Source organism: Cervus canadensis, chromosome 6 (genome assembly GCF_019320065.1).
Source record: "Cervus canadensis isolate Bull #8, Minnesota chromosome 6, ASM1932006v1, whole genome shotgun sequence".
Taxonomy (NCBI): Eukaryota; Metazoa; Chordata; class Mammalia; order Artiodactyla; family Cervidae; genus Cervus; species Cervus canadensis.
The window spans coordinates 84,549,780-84,576,930 of record NC_057391.1 but is presented as its reverse complement, the minus strand read 5'-3'; the positions used below and the strand labels follow the sequence as shown (position 1 = coordinate 84,576,930).

At 42.4% G+C, this 27,151-nt stretch overlaps 1 protein-coding gene across 12 annotated transcripts in view; it reads right to left on the bottom strand.

The window, feature by feature from the left end:
- The window catches only part of NRXN3 (neurexin 3), a 1,769,272-nt gene that overhangs the window by 901,725 nt on the left and 840,396 nt on the right, over positions 1–27,151 (bottom strand). For all 12 annotated transcript variants that reach the window (XM_043472668.1, XM_043472663.1, XM_043472670.1 and 9 more), the window contains 3 exons: positions 18,027–18,408; positions 16,218–16,408; positions 15,267–15,440 (listed from right to left, as the gene is read on the bottom strand). In XM_043472668.1, the coding sequence (XP_043328603.1) occupies positions 15,267–15,440; positions 16,218–16,408; positions 18,027–18,408 (747 nt within the window). The remainder of the gene's footprint in view (positions 1–15,266; positions 15,441–16,217; positions 16,409–18,026; positions 18,409–27,151) is intronic.

Here is a 27,151-nt window from a genome sequence, read left to right as displayed (position 1 = left end):
GGTCTCAAACCTAGGTGTGCTAACACCACAACTGACCTCTACCGACATGAGTAAACTTGTGGGTGGGTGGGTGGGCATGTTTGTTGCTATTAGATTAGCAAGAGTAACTTAAAGTATTTCTAACCTACAACCAGAGAAAGATAACTTTTTAAGTGTAAGAATGTGGCTGTTTTAACAACGAAAGTTTTCAAATCCTATTTCAATTCAAAATTCAGTTAAAAATAAACAGGACAATCTAGCCTTGTCTAAGTATATGGATAAACATCTGTATCAAATGCATATATTTATAAATATAATAGATCTTCCTAAAGACAATAATCCTATCTAAAACATTCTTCCAAATAAACCTAAAATTTAAGATACAGTAGGATAATATAAACCTTTGGAATTATACATTTAGAAAGTTTTTCAATTATTAACAATAATGTCAAATTGCACTAGGGCTGCAGGGAACCCCTGCATAGGAATGGTGCATTTAATATGTAATCAATGCTCACTAAAATAGTCACATATTCTTCTGAGAAAGTATAGTGACTTTTCTTTGTGTAGTAGGGAAAGTGACAAGGCAACAGAATGCATGAAAAGACTAAAAAAGTTGTCAATGATGTTAGTAGGTACTTTGGTTTTAACTCCCATCTCTGTTTTTAGTTTACTGAGAAGCATCACATTATGTCTTTGTTCTTTATTTTTTTCAGGTGATAACTCTGACGGCTGCCACAAATTTCTCATCATTCTGCTTGAATCTGGGATTTTCTTTTTAAGAACTGTTCCAGACAGTCATTTCATGCCTGTTATTGCTAAAATCTACCTCTGCTGTAAATGCAAACTGACTCAGTCAACTCCTCTTCACGGTCTAGAAAATCAAAAGCTGACAGACTGCCTTTTATTACTTGCAGGTCCTTGAGACAGAAGTGCGGTTGGAAGCACAGGACACTTGTATCCGAGTGTACTTCTGCTACTGCCAAGGAGGACTTAACCAAACTCATGCCTCAAGCATTCCAATTTAAAATGGGTAAATAACCAGCACTAGCTGGTCTCGGCCATAATGGAAAGGTGGGCTTGGTGATGAGACATCTGGTCTGGTTCCCAAAATCCATTTATTTTAAAGGGCTAAGGCTGGTGGCCCACTAGTGGGCACCAGGAGCGGTTAGTTTAACAATATTCATCATCTGTAATCACCCATCATAAGGCGTCTGCATAGTGTGATTGGCACCTCAATGTGAAGCGTCGCAAGAGTCGAACACTGTGCCAATCAAAGGATTTGCTGGCCCATATAAAGCACAGCTGCTACTGGAAGGAACCATAGGGAGCTGCCATGGGCTGCCTACAATGATATCTTCCACCTTCAATTTTATTTCCTACTTCTGTAAGTTCATAAACCTTTCCATTTTACAGTTATTAATTTACATTGTTTCACAGAGGAAGGATGACTGAGCGGTAATTGAGTGGGAAGAAAAAACGAAAGAAAGAACAAAGAAAAGGAAGATGACACATAGACTGAATAACACAGGGATTCAAAGGCCACTGGAGATAAAGAATTCATGAGGGCCTCTGGGTTTCAACCAATTGCACACTTGTGCATATGTGTGTATGTGTATGTATGAAAGACTCTTAGCAGCTTCCTGAGCAATCTATAGCCTCTACTGTTGAAATAAAAGAACTAAAAGTGTCAAGGCTTCATGAGAGGTATTCTTGACATTCAGTTCAGTTCAGTCCAAAAGTCTGTCTGACTCTTTGCAACCCTGTGGACTGCAGTAAGCCGTGGCCTCCCAGTCCATCACCAAGTCCTGGAGCTTGCTCAGATTCAAATCCATTAAGTGGGTGATGCCACCCAACTATCTCATCCTCTGTCTTCCCCTTCTCCTCCTGCCTTCAATCTTTCCCAGCATCAGGGTCTTTTCAAATGAGTCAGTTCTTCGCATCAGATGGCCAAAGTATTGGAGCTACAGCTTCAGCATCAGTCCTGCCAATGAATATTCAGGACTGATTCCCTTTAGGATTGACTGGTTTGATCTTCTTACAGTCCAAGGGACTAAGAGTCTTCTCCAACACCACAGTTCAAAAGCATCAATTCATTGGCACTAAGCTTTCTCTATGGTCAAACTCTCACATCCATACATGACCACTGGAAAAATCATAGCTTTGACTAGACAGACCTTAGTCAGCAAAGTAATGTCTCTGCTTTTTAATATGCCATCTAAATTGGTCATAGCTTTTCTTCCAAGGAGCAAACACCTTTTCATTTCATGGCTGCAGTCACCATCTGCAGTGATTTTGGAGTCCAAGAAAATAAAATCTGTCACTGTTTCCATTGTTACCGTATCTATTTGCCATGAAGTGATGGGACCAGATGACATAATCTTTGTTTTTTGAATGTTGAGTTTTAAGCCAACTTTTTCACTCTCCTCTTCCACTTTAATCAAGAGGCTCTGTAGTTCCTCTTCACTTTCTGCCATATGAGTGGTGTCATCTGCATATCTGAGGTTATTGATATTTCACCCGGCAATCTTCATTTCAGATTGTGCTTCATCTAGCCTGGCATTTCACATGGTGTACTCTGCATATAAGTTAAATAAGCAAGATGACACTATGCAGCCTTGACGTACTCCTTTCCCCTCTGGAACCAGTCAGTTCTTCCATGGCTGCTTCTAATTGTTGCTTCTTGACCTGCATACAGATTTCTCAGGAGGCAGGTAAGGTGGTCTGGTATTCCCATCTCCTTAAGAATTTCCCACAATTTGTTGTGATCCACACACAGACTTTAGCGTAGTCAATGAAGCAGAAGTAGATGTTTTTCTGGCATTCTCTTCCTTTTTCTATGAACCAATGGATGTTGGCAGTTTGATCTCTGGTTCCTCTGCCTTTTCTAAATCCAGCTTGAACATCTGGAAGTTCCTGGTTCACATACTGTTTCAACAGCCTAGTTTGGAGAATTTTGAGCATTACTATGCGAGCATGTGAAACGAGTGCAATTGTGCAGTAGTTTGAATATTCGTTGGCATTGCCTTTCTTTGGGATTGGGATGAAAACTAAACTTTTCTGGTCCTGTGGCCACAGCTGAGTTTTCCAAATTTGCTGGCATACTGAGTGTTGCACTTTCACAGCATCATCTTTCAGGATTTGAAATAGCTCAGCTGGAATTCCATCACCTCCACTAGCTTTGTTCATAGTGATGCTTCCTAAGGCCCACTTGACTTTGCATTCCAGGATGTCTGGCTCTAGGTAAGTGATCACACCGTCATGGTTATCTGGGCCATTAAGATTTTCTTTTATAGTTCTTCTGTGCATTCCTGTCACCTCTCAATATCTTCTGCTTCTGTTAGGTCCATACCATCTCTGTCATTTATCGAGCCCATCTTTGCATGAAATGTTCCCTTGGTATCTCTGATTTTCTTGAGGAGATCTCTAGTCTTTCCCATTCTATTGTTTTCCTCTATTTCTTTGCATTGATCACTTAAGAGGGCTTTCTTATCTCTCCTTTCTATTTTTTGGAACTCTGCATTCAGATAGGTATATCTTTCCTTTTCTCCTTTGCCTTTCACTTCTCTTCTTTTCTCAGCTTTTTGTAAGGCCTTATCAGAAAACCAATTTGCCTTTTTGCATTTCTTTTTCTTGGGGGTGGTTTTGATCACCACCTTCTGGGCAATAATGAACTTCTATTCATAGTTCATCAGGCACTCTGTCTATCAGATCTAGTCCCTTGAATCTATTTGTCACTTCCACTGTATAATCGTAAGGGATTTGATTTAGATCATACCTGACCTAGTGGTTTTCCCTAGTGTTTTTCCCTACGTCCTTCAATTTAAGTCAGAATTTGGCAATTCATGACCTGAGACAGGTCAACTCCCGGTCTTGTTTTTGCTGACTGTATAGAGCTTCTCCATCTTTGGCTGCAAAGAATATAATCAATCTGATTTTAGTATTGACCATCTGGTGATGCCCATGTGTAGAGTCATCTCTTGTGTTGTTGGAAGAAGGTGATTTTTATGACCAGTGTGTTCTCTTGGAAAAACTCTGTTAGCCTTTGCCCTGCTTCATTTTGTACTCCAAGGCCAAATTTGCCTGTTACTCCAGGTATCTCTTAATTTCCTACTTCTGCATCCCAGTCCCCTGTAATAAAAAGGACATCCTTTTTTGTGTGAGCTTTAGGTCTTGCAGGTCATCATAGAGCCATTCAATTTCCTCTTCTTTGGCATTAGTGGTTGGGGCACAGACTTGCATTTCTGTGATATTGAATGTTTTGCCTTGGAAACGAACAGAGATCATTCTGGCATTTTGAGATTATACCCAAGTACTGCATTTCAGACTCTTCTGTTGATTATGAGGGCTACTCCATTTCTTCTAAGGAATTCTTGCCCACAGTAGTAGATATAACAGTCATCTGAATTAAATTTGCCCATTCTGGTCCATTTTAGTTCACTGATTCCTAAAATGTTGATGTTCACTCTTGCCATTTCCTGTTTGACCACTTCCAATTTACTTTGATTCTTGGACCTAACATTCCAGATTCCTATGCAATATTGTTTTTTTATAGCACCAGACTTTACTTGCATCACCAGTCACATCCACCCCTGGGCATTGTTTTTGCTTTGGCACAGCCTCTTCACTCTTTCTGAAGCTATTTTTCTACTCTTCTCCAGTAGCATACTGGGCACCTCATGACCTGGAGAGTTCATCTTTCACTGTCATATCTTTTTGCCTTCTCATACTGTCCATGGGGTTCTCAAGGCAAGAATACTGAAATGGTTTTCCATTCCCTTCTCCAATGGACCACATTTTGCCAGGACCTTCCATCATGACATTAGGGATAAGGTTATCCTTACTGAGCTGCATGTCTGTCTAGGTCCCTGCAGCTAGGATGCTTCTGTGGCTCTCAAAGTACTTCTATGTTTACAGTGTTGGGTCCTCTTAGCTTTTCCAAAGAGAGTCATTTACAGACAACATACCATTCATCCCTTTTAATTGGCAGAAACTCAGCTCATTTCTATTTAATTTTAAAGTAAGAAAGCAATGATCCTTAAGTGTGCCAAGCATCCCTCTTCATAAAGAAACAGCTGAGAGTGAACGCTCTGGTTCCCATTTCACAGAAGATTAAGCAAAGCCAGAGAAAAGGGTCCTAAATGTTATAAAATTCCATTGCAGAAAGACCTAAGAGCAACTGTGTTCCCAAGATCGCCTCACATTTTTGTCTTGAAGGCTGGACCTATGCCTTAGCTTACAATCAGGAAGGTCCCCCATCAAGCATGCTCAGGTACTACGGCTCCTTCTCCTCGATCAAGGGTTCAAAACAGTTGGTTAGCACAATGAGTGAAAAGCACCAAGGGTAAAATCCAGCATTTGGGGGACACTGGGACAGTTTCAGTAGCACCCTTGTTCTCCTCAATAACTTCAGCCCTCTCATCACACACTGAGTATAAATAAGCCAAGATGGACAGGGGAATTGGTGGAAACCAAGATGCCCTCATGAGTTCTTTATTTCCAATGGCCTTTGGTTCCCTGCACTGTTAAATATTCAATGACTAGAACTGTAAGAAAAAAAAAAAAGAAAACCCGATCTGTAACATTTCTGTAAGCTGATTTTTATAGCATAAACTACTTCCTCTACAGCCAATCTCAAGGTATTTATAATACGTCTTACATGATATGGATCAACTGGCAAAATTCCTGAAAATCCCTGTGCTGATGTCAGCTCCAGCACACCACTTCCCTCAATGGCCAATAAGCAACACAGAACAGTTACACTTGGCGAGTAAAGCGATTTACCCACAGGACACTTGCAGACAACGCAGAGGTCACGGGAATGGGGTGTGTGTAAAGACGAGAGGATGGTATTGTCATGAAACCAAGAATTCTTCCTCAACCCACCCTATTTTCAGAGGGTGTCTGGGTAATAAAGGTCCAATGATTAGATCAGATCACTCCTTCTTTTTAACAACCATGAACGGGTCCTCAAAAGTCAATGTTGCCTCAGAAAATACTAACTGGGGCCCCATTTTTCTGCCTTTCCTTCTTTTCTCAGCACTGATGGAGCAACTTGTTGGAGTAGTCGAGGGTAGTTTTTAAAAGAGAGAGAAGGGATTTCAAAGGTCAGGCTCGATAACAGAGAAGACTAGTTTAAATTGCTTTAACGAACACTGCACCAGCATCATCCGGAACTTAGTGACCTAGGATTGCCATGAAAACCAGCTACCATAAATCCAGCTGGAGGACTCTCTTGGATACTCTCTGGTCATCTCTACACTGTTTCTGCCTTGGAAATATGCAAATCTGGACTCACACCCCATAGCATGGTATGGGAAAGGCCATAAGCTTTAAAGTCCAGCTTTATGACTTACCAGCAATGTGCAATTGAGCCAGCTACCTAAATTCTCTGAGCCCCAGTTTCCCCGTTTGTATAAAGGAGATAGAAATTGCTTCTACCTCACATAGTGTAAGGATTGAATTAGACAACATATGCAAAGCCTATAAAGTCATCCTTGACCTGGGGTTAAAAACATCTACTATGCAAGGTCATTATCATTATAGAGACACAGTATAGAAAGTCCTTAGCACGTGCCTGCACAGAGGAGACCCTCAATAATGGGTATTATCAGTTCTGTTGAAAAAGAAAATCAAGCTCTCTCTACCCATTTTAGTTGGGTAAATCAATCAGGAGTGCAGAAATGAGACACACTCAGGTAGCAAGCCATAGTTACAGTTCTTTTGTGGAAAAACCTCTGTCATGCAATGTTGAGAGACAAGAGACAGAAACCATTGTAGGAAGTTCCATGTAATTCCTATCTTTCTTATTGTTGCCCATAATGCAAACCATTTTTGAGGACCTGATTTCTATTAAGTCAAACACTGTACCACATAAAATACAATAGAGAAAGTAATGCAGCTCTTAGCTTTGAAGAAAATGAAGTGAAGAACTATATTCCGTGCAGTAAGGAAAGTTGGAGGATTAGCCACTAGTACTTAGCTGATGTCAACTCTTATAGAATGACCTGAAGGAATGTTTAGGTTTTCAAGGTATCCAAACCAAAAACATTTATTGACTTACTCAAGACACACAGCACTTGGAACCAAATCTGATCAATCCTTGGCCCCTCCCACCCACCTGCCCATCAACTGGGCAGAGGGATAATTTACATTCCAAAAAGAAGCTATTCATCTCCAGAAACAGAAGTTGCTAAGAGGACAATGTGATGGAAAGCGGGGAAAGGATATTCTGATTAATCACCTAACCCAATAAAGAGCTATTCCTTTATTTCTGATGATTATGGCTCATCTGTCCCACTCCCAACAGACCAAACTTAATACTGTTTTTATAGTTGAGCAGCTTCTTTCTACGGATAAGCTTTTAGGAATCTTTTCTGCTCTAGGAATACCCCTCTTGCAAATAAAAAGGAATCAGAAAATTACTCCTGAAAAGCTAATAGACATTGTTATTCTATTCAAAGGACCTTGAAGTTCAAGGGACTGTACCTATCCGTGAGGCAGCACCTCCCAGGGGTCTCAAGGCAACTCTTACTCCCTCTTAAACTGGAGGGGTCTGACCTGAACCAGGGCCATCCATCAAGTTCCTCCTTGACACTTTTGGTCACGATGTGTAAATGCATCTGCTGTGAAACACAGCAACCCTTGGGTAGGAAGGGAATACACAGGAGAGAAAGTTCATTTTCTTCCTCATTCAGCAAAGGTTTCATCCCAGAAAGACACATACTTGTCTTCTTAGCCCACACGAGTACCAGGGTCAGTTTCACAGCTCTTCCCTCTGTCTTGGAAGATGCTACTTCCCTCCGAACCACTCTCTGCTTCTACTTCCTATCCTCCTCATCCATCTTGCACCTGGGTGTGAGAGTGAACTTGAAAAGATGAAACTCTGACCCGAGTCTCTGTCCTCCTTAAAGCATCCTCAGAGTCAGGTCCAATCCCTTACACAAAAGGTCTGACGTCACCTGTCTCCATCCTACTGGGCCTGCTTCATCCACAGTCACATCCGCACCTGCCCATTATTTCAGCCAAATGGAGCTTCTGGTAGGTGCTCAAACTGGCCAGGCTCTTAAGTGAGCTTCCACCTCTCATCCACCTAAAACATGTCCTCCTTCAGACTCAGTTCCAACTCTGCCTGAGCACCCACCGTGACCCCAGGCAGCATAGCAGCCCTTCTCCAAGACCACAGAGCCGGCTTCACGCTCACTCTAGCACAGGGGTTTTCACTCTGTGGTGTAGCTATTGGCTGATCTCCTACAGGTCTATTTCATGTCACTGGAGAAGAATGAATAAAATGAATGAATAAACAAACAAATAAACAAATATTTAAAAAACCCACCCCAACAACACAAGGACAAGAGGATTCAAGCTGCTGATCTGTCCAGACTCATGCCACTTCCTAGATCCACCATTATATTTCCTTCTGAATATGATTTGCCTTTACTTTTTAGACTCATTTTTAACCTCCTCTCCTTGTCAAATGTCTTTACTGTCCTTCACAATTAGGGTAGTTAGTACTATCTGTGGCCACAGGCTGTGGCTGAAAAGGCGAGTATGAGTAATGGCCCATACCCCAATGTCAGGAAAACAGAAAGGACAGGTATTTGCATCCTAAAAGGTCTTTTGCCATAATATCCAGAAAGAGTAAGATGACTCAAAATAATTACAAAGAATAATAGTCTCCTGCCACAAAGAGACTGGTGAGTCATCACAAGAATGGAAGAGAATTTGGTCAATGGAGTAGTAACATAAAAACCATACTGATGACTAGACTGCTTCTATGGATGAGCAAATTAGGACACTCTAAACTATTATGTCCCCAAATACATATCTACACTTTGGTCAACAACTTATTGTACGGCATAGACATGAACTATGATTCCTATAAACCATTTCTCCTTTGAATGGGAACTTTCAGATTGTTTTGCTACATATGAAGTCCCCATGTAAATTTCTGGGAATTCAAAATCCACATAGTTCTTACCATGAAAAACCATAAAGTCTAGGGGGATATGCAGCTGTCTAGTTTTATCTAAAAATATCTGGTCACAAGAAGCTCTGACAACCTTGCATCGTCTCTCTTCTAGATCAAATCCTGCCCACTTTTATCTCCCTTTCATTTACAGAGTAACACGGAGTAGACCTAGTTGAAAAACTGAATAGAATGTCTAAAAACAACAGTTTTTCATATTACTGAAAGGGTCATACATATATGAAATGGAAAGCTACTGTACAGCTACCTAGGACTTCAAAGTACTAACCCAGTGCGTGCTCTTTTCATCAATTTTATGACACATTAGCATATTGGTGAATCTGCTGAGATGAAGAAGAAAGAGTGAGAGTTAAATGGCTAAGAGAGACTTCTAGTTGGCATCCACCCAAGAGAGAGACACTTGTGCTGGTTATCGACATGATATTTAACAACTCATTGCAAAGTAAATGATCTTTTGAGTGAAAAGCAATTTTTTTTTTTTTTTTTTTTTTTTTTTTTTTTGCTGCCCTGGGTCTTTGCTGCTGTGCTAGGCTTGCTCTAGTTGTGGCAAGCAGGGGCTACTCTTCACTGTGGTGCATGGGCTTCGGATCGACTTAGCTTTTCTTTTTGTGGAGCACAGGTTATAGGGCTGCAAAGAGATCCAACCAGTCCATCCTAAAGGAAATCAGTCCTGGGAAGATCACTGGAAGATCTTTGGATCTGAAGAGATCATTGGAAGGACTGATGCTGAAGCTCAAACTCCAATGCTTTAGCCACCTGATGCGAAGGGCTGACTCATTTGAAAAGACCCTGATGCTGGGGAAGATTGAGGGCAGGAGGAGAAGGGGACGACAGAGGGTGAGATGGTTGGATGGCATCACTGACTCAATCGACATGGGTTTGGGTTAACTCTGGGAGTTGGTGATGGACAGGGAGGCCTGGTGTGCTGTGGTTCATGGGGTCGCGAAGAGTCAGACATGACTGAGCGACTGAACTGAACTGGTTATAGGGCGCAGCCTTCAGCAGTTGTGGCCCTTGGGCTCGGTAATTGCCACTCAGAGGCTCTAGGGCGCTGGCTCATGAGTTGTGGCACATGGTCTTGGTCGCTCCGCAGCATGTGGGATGTTCCTGGGCCAGGGCTGGAACCCATGTCTCCTGCACTGGCAGATGAATTCCTAACCACTAGACCACCAGGGAAGCCCCAAAAGTATTATTTTAAAGCTACCTCCATCTACCTAACGCTAACAATCGGTGCTGATTGTGAATTCACATAAGCCATCTCAGGCTCAATTCCCCCACCCTTCTTAACTCTCAGCTGAAAGATACCTAAAATGCTGGGTCTTGTCTGGCTGTTCTACATCAAAGTTCTGCCACGACAGGACAGGTGAACCATTACAGACTTTGAAAAGTGCCTCTTTGAATGGTAGGAGAAGCAGCTTCTGCAATAGATATTCACTGATATCTAACATGCAGGAATTTTCAAGGGGATTCAGCATAAAACCGATAGATGGATAAACCTCGTCCCCCCCCCACCCCAAGAGTACTTTTTTCTTCTATAGAATCACAAACAGGAAATTAAAGTGCTCCATCAAAATCCCCAATAGGGGACATAAATCTCTAGAATGTTTTAATGACATTAGTATCTCCTGAATGCCTAAAAGATGTCTTTAAAATGAGTTAAGAGAAAAAGGTATTCTCTTTCATAAGTTCCAAGCACTCAAAAGTTCTGCTCTGAGAAATGACCTCCCTGACCCAGAAAATAATAAATGAAGAACACAAGTGGGCTTTCATTCTCTTTTTCCAAGTGCTGTCTTCTGTCTGGAATGAGTAAATGAAAAGGGGCCTACCCGCTCCATGACAACTACTTGGAGAGGCACTTCCAGGAATGGATTAATATGTCTGTGGGTCACCACCTCATAGGGTGCTGTCAAACCTCTTTGATCTCCCCCAAATGGAAGCATATTCACATCCCCAAGATTCCTCGCCCGTGCGGTTCTTTTCCACGCAGCAATCCGGGTTCTATGCCACTGCCTGTAAAGAGCACAGGGATCAGCCCCCTCCCCACGACCACCGCTGCCCAAGAGGTGTGACAGCTTGAAGGCCTCTAGAGAAAAGATCCCAAGGGTGACACAGGACTTCTTTCAATCCAAAGCAGTAAAGGCAACAAGAACCTTCTCTACCTTGCAGGTCAGCTTTGGTCAATGCAACTTTGTTAGCAAAAGAACAGAAGAGGCGAAAACAATAACCAGAGGTTAGTAAGAGGTCGAGTAAACGGGGGATCACATTACAGCAATGAACACACAATTGGCATAACCAACATCACTCGGACAGACACTTGAGATGCTCCACGGGTTTCTCCAGACACAGCACGGACAGGGAACGCACAGACCAGGTGGAGCAGGCCTCGGTCATCAGAGCCACGACAGCAGAGCAGGGGCGGGGGAGACGCTGGACGGGACGCAGTGCAAGCAGGGGTACGGAAGCCTTCCCACAGACACAGCCAACAGGCAGATGGTCCAGAAAAGTGATTTCCCATCGGTCAGGATAAACATCAAGAAACAGGGGGTGGACGTGGCCAGACTGAAAGACACGTGTGCACAACCAGACGGAGCCCACAAAAACAATTCTGCACATGGAGGAGCTGAGCATGGAAGAGTCGCCGGGGAGCGCCCCTTGTGACCTCCTGAAAATGCCACCAAGGAAACTGGCACCAGAATCGGGCCTTGCTATGAAGGTGATCTGGGGACACCCACCATCTCAACTGGCTTAATTTATTAAAAAATGGAGCCAAACCCAAAAGGCGGTGGGCAGAACAGCACCCAACCCAATGCCCTTTTTATTTATTTATGCCAGTCTCCAAATGAAGCACGTGCGTTTCTCTCAGATGTTTACCATCTGCAAGTGTGGGATCGAATTTCTAGCCAATACATGGCTTGGTTTCTGCAGCAAAGCTGGCCTCAAGACAGAAAGAGATATCTACTAGCCAAGTATTGAATCAGACAATATTAAAATCCCTAGCTCAAACTGAAAGGCTGCAGGTCACAGTTAGATGTTGGCTAAGCTGTCCAGAAATCACACTCAACTTTTAAATTATGCACTCCACATATATTAGAAACATAAAATAAAAATCTAATTCATGATTTTTTTTTCTCTCTTATTATAAACAATTGAGTGCCAAAGAGTAGTGGATTGATGAATCTTTTAAAGTAATTTTGGACTCTTTGGGGTTAGATATGATAGGGAAAGTAATACAACTACTACCTAGGGATCTTGAAGGGTTATTACGAATGACTTTGACAAGAACACACACTACATCCTAGCCTGTGTATCCCAGCTATATAAGAATAAAACACATCCACCATCTTGGTGAGATTCAGGTTTTAGTTCTTTAGTAATGAATCCTTATCCCCTACCTGTTTCCTATTCTAGGCAAAGAAATGATAGATCAAGAAATGTGTTCTGTTTCCTGTGACTCTGCCTAGTTGCCAAAGGGCCTTCTTGAGGGTCCCGTACTATGTACAGAGATTCAGGGTGAGAATGGTTCTTTTTTTGGAGTCTGTCCAAGATTTTGTGCCCTTCATTTCACTCCCCATCATCTTCCACAGTTTTAAAAAGCTCCTGGGATCTCTGACAAGGTCTTATTCACAATAGTGCAAACTTCCAATGACAGTAATTTATGGCTTAACCCACTTTGGGGCCATTTTTCCTGGCCCCTTACACTAATTATCTCAGTCATCTGTGTACAATAAACAAGGGCTTTCTTCCCCCAGCACTCATCCTCCACTTCCCGCCACCCAGCGGGGCGCTCATAATGCGCCATGGGTAACCGTCATAATTATCTCCATGGCAATAGAGTGCAGGGTTATTAGGCCCATAGGACTCGCCATAGATGTGGATGATAGAGCCATCAAGCCACAATGTTCAGCTTTGAACAATCACGCATACTCAGAGGAAGGTCAGAACCCCTCATAATGCTTGTGATGAGTCATGCCAAACTGCACCTAGAGCTGTAGGTAGGGACAGGAACATTTTCTCCAATCAGATGGGCAATTTCTTTTCCCTAATGTTCCCACGATTTCCCCCAAAGCTCTCTTACGTGGGGTCCATTCCACCTTTGCACTATATATTTTAATCCATTTTTATAAAGGTTGGTTTAGACTTTCTTTTAATCCAATGCTACAGCTTTACCTCCTCATACCCCAATTTTTATACTCTATAGAACCATGCCTCCAATACAGTAGCCATGGATGCAAATGGCTACTGAGCACCTTAAGGGTGTGTGGTCTGCACTGGGTGTGCTTCAAGTACAAAATACACGTTTGATTTCAAAGGTTCAATATGAAACTTAAAATGTCTTCCTAAAAATGTCAAATTGATTACATGCTGAAAAGATAATATTTTGGATATTCTCGAATAAGTTAAACTGTAAAATTAAACTTTACCTGTTACTTTTAAACTTTTTTAAATGTAGCTACCCAGAAATTTAAAATTACATATGTGACTCACATTATATTTCTATCAGGCAATGTTGCTACGGAGTTAAATGGATGATTTCTGTTAACTTCTAAATCTGCAGAACTGATGGCATGATAAAAATATTTAACATGTGAAGAGTGCCTTGTGCTTCTGAACATGTGCTTTTATATTATGATTTGACTTGATATGATTAATCATTCCAGAAAAACTGGCATTCCTGTCATTCCACAGTCTCCTAAACTAAGATACTCAATTCCCAAATAGGGCACCTATTTCAGGATTTCCCTTAATACCCAAAGGAACTAAGAGCAGGCCAATAGGACAAAAACTCTTGAGTGAAATTGTGCATTTTCAGGAGAAGAAGGCAAAGTGGCTACTTTAAATGGTTGGTGATACCCAACTTCCTGTCTGCCCATACACACACACTGTATTTGGCCAACAGAATTTAAGAAATATTTCTGGCTAAAAGAAAACTGGAACAGTTATAGGGACAATAAGCCTTATTATTAGTGCAAAATGGTAATGAGAAACTGACTCTTAGGTGAAGGGAAACGATTTTCATACTACAGATCAGTCTGGGAAGTTGATCAGAAGCTTTTTATGAAAGGGTGCTTTCAGATGGCAAGTGAAGGATTGAAGCTGATGAAAAACAGGAGTGATAAATGAAGCTGAACAGTTAGGAGATGAATGAACAGGTTTGATGTGGTAAATTAATGAGGGATACAAGAAAACACAATATATGGCACAAAAGACCATGTCGCTCAACCAGGCAAAAGAAAACACGGGCCCTGGTGACTGGTCGGATCATCCTCTTGGACTCTCAAGTTAGATTTGAGTCACCTTTTCAACCTACGCAAGGAGACTGGAGAAGGCTGAGAATGTCTGCTGTCCCCTGCTGGTTTAAATGAGATGAATTTTATTGCAAAGAACTTATTGGACTCAGAAGACCTATAAAATTCAGTTAATATCTCAAGAGACTGTGCATTACCTACAGAAATAGGCCGAGCATGGTTTGTTGTGCTGTAAGGGTGGGCATATAACGCCATTAAATGTCTCACATGAGGTAAGATTTACATGAGATAAGATTTGTAAATAATAATCCTACCACTTATTGAGTACTTACTATGTATGTGCCAGGCATTCTACATTTAACTCTGACTTACATATATTACCTTCCAAGACACGTTTTATTGTCCCATCCTACAGATAAGGAGACATAGTTCAGAAAGGTTAATTAATTTGCCACAAGCCACACAGCCGACAGGAACTATTACCTGGACCTAAAGCCAGATCTTTACAGCATCAAAGCCCATGCTGTTCCACTCCACCACACTAAGGAACTGCCTAAGGATGCCTGACACCTAGTAAGTACTCAATAACTGTTACTTCCCTGCCCCCATCAAGGCATCCTGACACCATTTTCCTCCCTCCTGCTCCATCTGCATTAAATAATGCAGCCACTATCAGTGACATAGATTTTATTCACGGTGACACCCATACAGAAGTCCCCGATTTGTGACTCCTCATGTACTAAGATATCAAGTAAAAGTCCCTGATACCTTTTCAGCCATGCTGGAAGCAAAGACACGAGTCAGGAGAAGCCTGACGTCAGTGCCAGGAAAGGTCCTCTATGGCAATGGGACACTGAGCAGACATGGGCCAACATGCATTCCCGGAGCCTGCGGCACATGTCTTGACAGACTCAGCCAGAGACAAGAGGACCCCGATGGTGATGCAGGGTCAGACGGGAAAGGGGATGGAAGGTAAACCGATGAAGGAGCACTGGCAGAGGCAGCAAAGAGGCTTGCAACTGGGCTGCGGCTTAAAAAGACAGAGGTAGTACCTTCACAGCCACGTTCGATCTGCCCACTGCGATGGAGGGCATCGTTGATGAGGTCCGGCAGGCGCCCGTTCAAGTCCACTGATGCCAGGCAGCCCTGGAAGCCATCCCGGGAGGCCACGAGCTTTGGCAGGTTGCTGTACATGCCTTGGGCCAGACCTGCCATGTAGAGGTCACCTGCAAAGGAAAATGGGCAGGAAAAGCAAGTGGGTGAAGGGAGCCATCTCAACGAAAGCCAAGCCCACTCGCCGTTGCCCAGGTAATGGTAACACAGCTGGTGGAAACAGCATCCACAAAATTATTGACAGGGTTTCTACACTGTATAAAGAAGAAACTTTACATTTCTTGAGTGTCATTCATTTTATACACATCATCTCACACACTGTAATCACCATATCCATTCCACGAGGTAGCTATTGTTTCCATTTTATGATGAAGTAAAGATTAACATTTTCAACAAAACAACCATTTACTGAGTCCTTTTTATGTGCTTGTTACCAATAATATGTTGAGAATTTTACAGACATTATTTCATCAAAACTCCTAACAGCCCATAAATGTAGTAACAATTATTATCCTCATTTTGCCAAAAAAAAAAAAAAAAAGTATATAGAAGCTGAAAAAGGCTAAGAAATTTTATCAGTCACCGAGGCAGTAAATGATTTAGCTGAGATTCTAAAACCTATATGCCTTTCTCTATATTATGACCTCTCCACATTTTGTAACTCATCACTCAACTTCCACATGCCCAAGGTTTACAGGGAATACAGAGCATTCCTAAGGAGTGGTCAAAGTAAAAACTGAATAAACTGCATTCTGGTATAATGCAGTGTAGTTAAAACAGGGTATACATGACTATCAAAAATGCGCAGTGCTCCTAAATTGCAGTTTACTGCTGGGAACAGCCTTTCCACTGAAAGCTCTAAGAAGGATAAACATCTTTACGAGGTTTACCTTTCAAATCCAGATTTTTGGCGCCATTGATAACCTGAGTGACCACCTTCGTGTCCACTTTCAGGCTGTGGGTGTTACTGTTGTCCCGGGTGATGACGACGTTATGCCACTGGTTGTCATTCAGGGGGCGGTCACTATTGCCTTTGATCACATTGGGGCCATTTCCGAGGTCAAACACGTAGTGTATGTACCTGTGAGGGATCACAAACACCCGAAGACTTGAGATTGCCTGGAGGAGTTTAATGCGGTTTAATGGCAACGTATATGTAACTGACACCGGGGCTTCAAATGCCCCGAGAGAGACTGGCATCATGCGAGAGAAACTAAAGCTTGAGTTAAGAATAAACAATGTGTGCTAAGTTGCTTCAGCCGTGCCTGACTCTGCGACCCTAAGGACTGCAGCCCGCCAGGCTCCTCTGTCCATGGGCTTCTCCAGGCAAGAACACTGGAGTGGGTTGCCATGCTCTTCTCCAGGGGATCTTAAAGAACAGTCAGATCCTATTCCGTCAGACTGCATTTTAGTTCTATACTCATTGAATCTATTTCTTTAACACTACAACCTAGACAGCATATTAAAAAGCAGAGACATTACTTTGCCAACAAGGGTCCACCTGGTCAAGGCTATGGTTTTTCCAGTGGTCATGTATGGATGTGAGTGTTGGACTGTGAAGAAAGCTGAGCACTGAAGAATTGATGCTTTTGAACTATGGTGTTGGAGAAGACTCTTGAGAGTCCCTTGGACTGCAAGGAGATCCAACCAGTCCATCCTAAAGGAGATCAGTCCTGGGTGTTCATTGGAAGGACTGGTGCTGAAGCTGAAACTCCAATACTTTGGCCACCTGATGTGAAGACCTGACTCATTGGAAAAGATCCTGATGATGGGAGGGATTGGGGGCAGGAGGAGAAGGGGACGGCAGAAGATGAGATGGCTGGATGGCATCACCGACTCGATGGACATGAGTTTGGGTAGATTCCGGGAGTTGGTGATGGACAGGGAGGCCGGGTGTGCTGTGATTCATGGGGTCGCAAAGAGTCGGACACGCCTGAGCGACTGAACTGAACTGACCAAGTGAAAATCCCGAATCGCAAAGCACAGCAGCTGGAACACTGCATAACACTAGGGGGCGACATTTAAATTCACAGTCATTCAGGGATCTGTGTTTTGGGTTTTGGTCTCTTTTTTGGCTTTTGTTTTAACTACATCCCAACACTCAGTAGTAAAATATCTTGGACCAAGAACAGCTTTTTAAAATTTGCAGATATGGGATAATGGTAGTACTGAAAATATATTTCACTTCTTCCCGTGAATTTGGTGGCACAAATTCACTGCCCCACAGCCCATATCCCTGTTTTGCAAAAATAATTCCTTTTTCCCGTAGGTTTAAAGGACTACATTTCCTGGGAAGACCCAGAGGAATCGGGTGGAGAGGGAGGTGGGAGGGGGGATCGGGATGGGGAATACGTGTAACTCTATGGCTGATTCATATCAATGTATGACAAAACCCACTGAAATGTTGTGAAGTGATTAGCCTCCAACTAATAAAAAAAATAAATAAAATTAAAAAAAAAATAAAGGACTACATTTCATAATAAAATGCTTGAGAGTATTGAGTTAGCAGGGGATCTTTCAATAAACTCATGAATTTCTCTCCCTTCCAGCCTTAATCATTACACAGACATTTTTAATCAATGCGGGTGAGAGCATGTATCAGGAATAGAAAGTAGAACGGACACTCTTTTCATGCCCATATCTTATGCAGGGCTGGTGCTAAGATGCCTAGTACAAACTAGGCACTGTCGTCCACTTACCCCTTGACTAGCTCAACGGCGATGAAGTCGTTGCCATCACCACTGTTGAAGAGAATGAAGCCGTCAGCGGAGGTGGTCTTGAACTGGAAGAAGAGGTGCATGGAGGTGTAGGCCTGGAGGGTGGCCAGGCTCAGGTAGCTGCTCTTGGTCTTGAAGGTGACGGGGTCGGCGATGATGTTCCTCAGCCCAAAGCGAGCCTTCAGCTCACAGTAGTCGATGTCTCCGTTCTTGCACAGGTCAATGTAGAGCAGCCCGTTGAACATAAGGCTCTGCAAGTGGCCGATGAAACTGGAGGGGACCACGGAGATGTAACGTTTCTCAGTCATGATGCCAGTTTCAATGTTGTGGAATTCCAAGCGGGTGTGGTCTCCCACCATCGTACCTGTGAAAAAATCACAAGATGAGATGCAAACGGGAAAAGTGACCGTGTTATGCATAGCATCCTTACGATAGCCTGTAGGTCTAATGTATTTCTACACAAAACATTCAGTTCCAGAAAAGGAAATACTCAGTATAGCGGATATCTGACTTGGCTGCAGTGGGGGAGCTGATTACTGGGCCAATCCGAGTTTTGTGCCCTGCAGCCCATGCCTTCCTGCAGCCGCACAGAAGGTGCCTCCTATAAAGGAAGATATGAAATCATGGGCAACTCAAGTTAAAGGATGAATCTATTCATTTGCTCCATTCAGGAAAACAATGGAGTACTAATACATACTGTAAGAAGAAAAGGTTTTGTTGCCTTAACCCTTGTAAAGATAAAATAAGCCAGCCTTATTCATTACCAAATATTTCTTGGTACAATAATCCATCACCCAGTGCTTGGGGAAAAAATTACTACTGTAGAACATATTAATTTTATCTGATTAGCAACTGTTGATTTGTCTCATAATTACATTTAATTTTCCTTTGGGAAGCTACCTTCCCCACTCCACCCTTAAACCACTGAGGCTGGATGAAGGTGACCCCCATCCCAGCTCCTGAAACAATCAAGTTACCCAATCTGAACCACTCAAGGTATTCTATCCCCCTAGACATAGAGTGTGGTCAACGGACTAACAAATTGGTCTTCTAAAGCATGCATCTCAATCACACAGTTCACTGAGCCCCACCCTTAGAGTTTATTATTCAAAACTCTGGAGTGCAGCCTGAGAATCTGCATTCCTAACAAGTTTCAAGGTGCTGCTTCTGTGATTAGTCTAGGGACTATACTTAGAACACTGAATTAGCAGCAACCCAACTCACCCCCATGTTCTTGCTGGAACACTTAGGAAAGAGAGATTCTTTGCAAACAAGGCTCGCTGAAGGGGAAAGAAGAAACCCAGGGCTGCTGGAGGCCAAGATAACTGGGGAGAGAGGGCCTCCCTGGTGAGAGAGCCGACCCAGATGATACCACGAAATGGAGAAAGATGGTTTCTGCAGGGTGATGTCATTTTAAGACCTGGATCTAGTCAACCAAACCTGGGCTTTTAAAAGCTATGTGGCCACAGATTGCCCTTTATGCTTAAAACATTTGAGTTGGGTGTCTTACACGTGCAACTAAAGAATCTCCAGCTGATACAAATAATCTATTAGCCCTCCCATTACCTGGTTTACCCAGAAATAGTGAGTGGCTGGGGCAAGGGTAATTAGGAGGGCTTGAAATAAATACAAAGAGACAGCACATTTTAGTAACAAAATCAAGGAAAACAGCATTAATGTGGTCAAACTAGAAGGTGGCTCTCTCAACATTTATTTGGATAAATCATATTAAAATTTAACAAACCAAGTTGTAACACCCCAGAGGCAGAAGGAAGAGAAAGGGAATTCCCTCTTCCTTCTTTCTCCTGTTATGACCTTCCACTTTGAAGAAATTTCACTAGCAAGACACACTAGTATCTCTTTATTCCCTCTTTTATAGCTTTCCAGAGGAAAAAGAGTGACAAAATCTGAAATATAAGGACAGTCTGCAAAGAGAAACCATATGTCCATAGCTCAGCCCCTGGCATGTGCTTTATGGGAACAAGCTGCCTTGAGAAACATCAGTTTATGTCACTCATTTATCTGCTGCATGGCTGTTGGAGGAGCAGGTTTGCTTCAGTGGAGATTCCTACTCCAGTCCTGAAATAGCGTTCTGGAGGGCAATTCTAAATCTGAAATCCAGTACATGTAAACCACATATTTCAACATCAGTGCTATCACTAATAAAAATGATAGTTCATTTCCACCAGACTAGCATTTATTTTTCTCAATTGGTATAGAACTCAGGTGGCAAAAATAAAAGCAGGGGAGGGGATCATATTTTCTTGGGTCCTTAAACTTCAACATCTGGGACCTTCAACCAGATCACACCTTTGGATGCTCAATATTAATTTCACCTCTTTGGCAGCATTCTCAGACCTAGCTGAAAGAATTGCTCATAAGCGCAAAAATCAAATTTACATTTTATGAACTCCTTTGTGGTGTTTTAACAACTAGTGACAAATTGTCCTCTTCATATAAGCAAAAATAAAATGATGATGTTGGTTAACTTAAATACAAAATTGTGATAGGACAAAAATCAAAATGCAACATAAACCTGCTAGCAATTGAATAACTAGAAGAATGAATTACTGGATGAAATGCTTTAGTACTGAAAACTGGACTGGTCGTGAAAATGCAATTAGCATAATCTAAATTCACATGACCTAAAACTATGAAGTGATAAAATAAATACCCAATGTCAATGTGGCCACAGCTGTGCATACCAGGGCTAGAGGCGGGGAGCTGGGGCTGGACAATGATGGGGAGGGGAAACCATAGCCAATCTCGATGAGGGCCCAGGAACTGAATAATGATGACGCTAGTCCTCATGCTCATTCTTAGAGTAAAAATTTAGAAAAAAAAGATCAGTGATGAGAACTAAGAAGGGATAAAGGGATGACCCCTAGTGAAGACTGGAGTTCTGAAAGGAATCTAAAGAGACAATGACGAGGTCAACTGGGAGCTTTTAGAGAAGTATGGATAAGTCAGCTTCTACAATTGAGGGGTTAGGAAACTCTGCTCTCCAAAACATGAATTTCATAAAGCAGAAAAATCATACAGTGTTGACTGAGCTAAAAGAGAGATCGAAGGAAGGTGTGCATAAGTAAGAAAGTGTTAGTTGCTCAGTCATGTCCAGCTCTTTGAGACCCCATGGACTGTAGCCCACCAGGCTTATCTGTCCATGGAATGCTCCAGGCAAGGATACTAGAGTGGGTAGCCATTCCCTTAAACAGAGGGATCTTCCTGACCCAGAGATTGAACCCAAGTCTCCTGCATTGCAGGCAGATTGTTTTCCATCTGAGTCGCCAGGGAAATCCTGTAAGTAAGAAAAAGGAGGCTAACAATGAACTTAGAGGACTTAGCCCAGAGATGCAAACAGATTTAAAGTTTAGGATAACTCAGAGAGCTTCAGCTAGAAGTTGGTGGGGGTTAGGAGAGACAAGGGAGTGGAAAAGTTGACATGGGACCAAATTAGAAAATATGCTGCTACTGCTGCTGCTAAGTCGCTTCAGTCGTGTCCGACTCTGTGTGACCCCACAGACGGCAGCCCACCAGGCTCCTCTGTCCCTGGGATTCTCCAGGCAAGAATACTGGAGTGGGTTGCCATTTCCTTCTCCAATGCATGCGTGCATGCTAAGTCACTTCAGTCATGGCCGACTCTGTGCGACCCTATGGACAGCAGCCCACCAGCCTCCTTTGTCCCCGGGATTCTCCAGGCAAGAGTACTGGAGTGGGTTGCCATTTCCTTCTCCACTAATTAGAAAATATACTGCTATATTTAAAATGAATAACCAACAACAACCTACTATATAGCATAGGGAATTGTGCTCAATAATAGGTAACAACCTAATTGGGAAAAGAATTTGAAAAAGAATAGATACATGTGTATGGATAATTGAATCACTTTGTTATACACATGAAACTAACACAACACTGTTAATAAACTATATTCCAATATAAAAAAAAGTTTTAAAAAAGTGAACTGGCTTTACCATGTGCTAAAATAACTCATTTGGCCACAGATGGATATTCAAGGAAAAAAGAGCTTATACACCTGGAAAAAGCATTGAGGATATTGCTTAAGCTTGAAACTTGGCCAAACTATTTGCCAAAGCAAATAAATACTCTATAAAAAATCTGTGTATCAGTTCAGTTCAGTCGCTCAGTCATGTCTGACTCTGCGACACCATGGACTACAGCACACCAGGCTTCCCTGTCCATCACCGACTCCGAGAGCTTGCCCAAACTCATGTCCATTGAGTTGGATATACCATCCAACCATCTCATCCTCTGTTGTCCTCTTCTCCTCCTGCCATCAATCTTTCCCACCATCAGGGTCTTTTCCAGTCAGTCAGTTCTTTGCATCAGGTGGCCAAAGTATTGGAGCTTCAGCATCAGTCCTTCCATCACCTAATCAATATTAATAACTGGGAAACTTTTCACTCATCTCTTTTGAAGTCTGTAAACTAAAACTCCCTCCACTTAAGGCAAGAATACATGCATGCTTCATAGCAGCTACTTTCAAATTTCAGAGGAAAGAAGAGTAACTTGGGAGGAAAAAAAATAGGGAAAAATCAAGACTACTGAAGAGTCCCAATATGCCAGGCACTCTGTAACCACCATCAAATGTCACAATCACAAAAAAATGCTGTAGGTAGGCATTGCTATCTTGCTTCAGAGGTGAAGATGCTTTGCTTAGCAAAGTTAAGCAATTTATCACAGGTGATACAGGTGGTAAATGGTAGACCCCTTGAACTGAACACGTATGTATCATGCATCCCAAAGCCCATAACTTCTCTGGTACAGATACACTGTTTCTGGAGAAAACACTTGACTCATTCATTCCTCACATCATTGTCCAGGAAAAACTGTGGGTGGAATTTAACTGGTGAAATTTCCACACAGAAGTTGCTGTGATGAGTTTACACTCCTTTGCAGGGGCCGAATATTGTATCATCCATCTAACTCACAAGACTCTTGAGAGTCCCTTGGACTGCAAGGAGATCCAACCAGTTCATCCTAAAGGAAATCAGTCCTGAATATTCATTGGAAGGACTGATGCTGAAGCTGAAACTCCAGTACTTTGGCCACCTGATGCGAAGAGCTGACTCATTGGAAAAGACCCTGACGCTGGAAAAGATTGAAGGCAGGAGGAGAAGGGGACGATAGAGGATGAGATGGTTGCTTGGCATCACCGACTCAATGGACATGAGTTTGGGTAAACTCCAGGAGTTGGCAATGGACAAGGAGGCCTGGCATGCTGTGGTCCATGGGGTCGCAAGGAGTCGGACACGACTGAACGGCTGAACTGAACTGAATGTATTCCTTACGTTTCCCAGGATAGGCATGCTTCCCTGGCTCCTGTTCACTCAGTCACTGCCATAGTTCACTGTTGGCCAGCAAGCAGTTTACAGACCAGCCCTGGAGTTTGGAGTTTGTTGAGAGCATAAATCTACTGAAAATTTCAGCCAAGTTCAAGCTGTAACTTTCCACAAGTGGATGAACATGTACGCTCTGAGGCTTGACTGCCTGGGTTACATAACTTTCCTGTGGCTCAGTTTCCCTGTGAAATCAGCATGAAGTTATCAGGATGAAATGTATCAGGACGTATAAAGGACAGAACACGGTCCGTTAGCTATGAACTAATCACACAGCTTTCATTTTTTCCTTTTCTCTGACGTCTGCTAAGAATTTCCTGGTGACTTCACTTATTGCTTTCTCTCTTTCACCAGAACACAAGCTCTTTGTAAGTAGGGACCGCTCCCTGCCTCTTCCTTGTGCCCCACACTGGCGGAGGAGCTGGAGCGCAGCAAGCATCCCTCACATCCAGGGAAGGAGGCTGCATGTGAGACATCTGCTTTGGAGTCAGCTTTAAGAGTTGGCCAACACTGAGAGCAAAGAAATAACGGGAGAGGCTTGACCACCCACACCTCCCAGATTGGGGGAGAGAAGTCAAGAAACCAAAGGCTTATAAAGCTTAGCAGAGAATGCACATTTTGCCCACAATCCTCCAGATCTACCACTCTCACACCCTTTTCTCCATGATATATCAACATTTTTCAGGCGTATATGCTGTGAAATGCTTTCAGTTCAGTTCAGTTGCTCAGTCATGTCTGACTCTTCTTGACCCCGTGGACTGCAGCACGCCAAGCTGCCCTGTCCATCACCAACTCCGGGAGTTCACCCAAACTCATGTCCATTGAGTCGGTGATGCCAACCAACCATCTCATCCTCTGTCTTCCCCTTCTCCTCCTGCCTTCAATCTTTCCCAGCATCAGGGTCTTTGCCAATGAGTCAGTTCTTCGCATCAGGTGGCCAAAGTATTGGAGATTCAGCTTCAACATCAGTCCTTCCAGTGAATATTCAGGACCAATTTCCTTTAGGATGGACTGATTGGATCTCCTTGCAGTCCAAGGGACTCTCAAGAGTCTTCTCCAGCACCACAGTTCAAAAGCATCAATTCTTTGGTGCTCAGCTTTCTTTATGGTCCAACTCTCACATCCATACATGACTACTGGAAAAACCATAGCTTCGACTAGACAGACCTTTGTTGGCAAAGTAATGTCTCTGCTTTTTAATATGCTGTCCAGGTTGGTCATACTTTTCTTCCAAGGAGTAAGCATCTTTTAATTTCATGGCTGCAGTCACCATCTGCAGTGATTTTTGGAGCCCCCAAAAATAAAGTCTGTCACTGTTTCCACTGTTTCCCCATCTATTTGCCATGAAGTGATGGGACCAGATGCCATGATCTTAGTTTTCTGAATATTGAGTTTTAAGCCACCTTTTTCACTCTCCTCTTTCACTTTCATCAAGAGGCTCTAGTTCTTCTTTGCTTTCTTGCACTCATCTCACAAGCTAGTAAAGTAAAATGCTTTAGGAATTTTAAAAAAGTTCTGGTGCCGAATAAATTGGGCAAACACTGTATATGCAATTTTTGATGATGAGCAAGGGATATTAGCATATTAAAGGCTCCTCACAGGTCTTTCAGTAAAGAATTCTACTGCATTTTGTTTAACCTGTTGTATGCAAATTGATCTCAACATTCCTTTTTTTTATTAACATGATAAGTTTTTCCTGGAAAATGATGCTTTACAGCTTGGTGTGGTGTATATATATATATAGATATATAGATATATAGATATATACACAGGGTGAGGGAAGGAAAGGAAAATGCTAACGTGGACCGGAGGAATACAATTTAAAAAGAAAAGAAAAGGTGAAATTCTATATCAGAAATAAGCTCCAGGAGAAGTGGGCAGTTCCTGTAGCTTTGGGTCCCCATGCTGAGGAGCGTAACTCAAGTGATGTAGCCTGTTAATTTGTTCTTTTTTAAAGATTTTTTTTTTTGTATTTACTTTTACTTGGCCGTGCTAGATCTTAGTTGTGGCCTGTGGGATCTAGTTCCCTGACCAGGGATCGAACCCAGGCCCTCGGCATCGGGAGCACAGAATCTTAGCTGCTGGACCACCAGGGAAGTCCCTAATTTCTTCTTAATAATAGAAATCCAGCTCAGCCAATCAATCAACCAATCTTGATTAACTGTCAACTGAACTTAGTATTTTTCCAGGAACAAATTATATTACAATAAATGAAAACCACCAGGCTGAGGACTATTTCTTTCCTAGCTTCTGATTTCTTATGAGTCTGACCTATTCTTTGCATCCATTTGTACAAACTAGCTGAAAATCTGACATCCTGGGGGACCTTAAGCAGCATGAAAGGCATTACTAAATAAGTCAGTAAGACACTATTTAATAACCTGAGGACTGTGTGGTATTTTAGTTTCATTGCCTGATTTTATGACTTCTGTGAGCTAAAATTAAAATTCCCAAACCCCTTATCACTGTAAGAAGCAACCCAAGACTGCAGCTCATAAGCAAAATAGCTCTTTTCTTTTCCCAAATTTCTTTTCTGCATGGTTCCTTTTTTCCCATCAGCAGCAAAGTAGGGGGTATTGTGGGGTTCGTTAATTTCTAATATCAAATTACTAGATGACTTGGGCATGACTTAATCCTGCAGTTTAATTATTAGTGGTTAAGAGAAAGCACACTTTATAATTACCTTTATTCTAAAATTTCTATAAAAGAATACTGACTGAGGGAGGCAATATACATTACTGTATCCTCAGTCCTGCAGTTCTTAGATTTCAGGGCATATAATTTCCCTATGGAAATAAATGGAACGCACTGTCTACAGAGAGAGGGGTGAGGTCGCCATCTAGTGGCTGTTTGTTCAAAACACGCTGCAAAGAGCACTGTTGGCTTTACTGGACTGAACCCAGAGAAGTCAGCAAGGGAAGTGGGGTGTATCACAGCTGCCTTTGAGGGCTCCTCTCTGCACTCCCTCACGGGGAGTTGTTGAATAATTAACTCAGGCTGGCTGTGGGTCCTAAAGCTTACAATCATTTTTACATCTCTTTGCTATATTCATTACATAAAGCTCAGTTACCCTTCAGGCATGTAGAAGAGTTAACTTCACTCCCCACTACTAAGTTATGTCTCTGCACAATTGGAGGGTAATGGCTTATTGTTGCAGTTCTGTTTGTCTTCTCTGACGGAAGAAAGGAGGTGGGTACTACTGTCTACCTTCTGAAAGGTATTCCTCACCTCACACCAATCCATTCCACTACATTGTACCTATGGTGTAAGACAAATCATTTTATTAGGATAAACTGTGAAGTCTAGCAAGCAGTTTGATGGGGTAAAATCACACAGACATGAATTTAGAGTTTACTCTTACACCTGCCTCTAAATTCATGTTCCCCTTACGTAAAATGACAACCAGAACAGTCGACTTGCAAGGCAATGGTGTACTTTAGAAGATTAAAGGAGCTGATATGTATAGAACAGCTAAGCCAGCATCTAATGCCGGCTGGGCACTAGATGTATGTGGATCTTCTGCCTGTATCCAGGTTCTCATTCCTGACTTACACACACACACACACACACACTTCTACCTGCAGACACACACGTACATGGCTCACTGCACGGCCCAACTCCATAAGCACAGACTCTCAGGCTCATAAAGTTAGTTATAAAACTAAATTACAGAACCAAACATCACAGAAACTTAATGCTACAGACAGCCTTAGCAATAATAGAATTTCAAGTTTAGAAGTTTGAAGT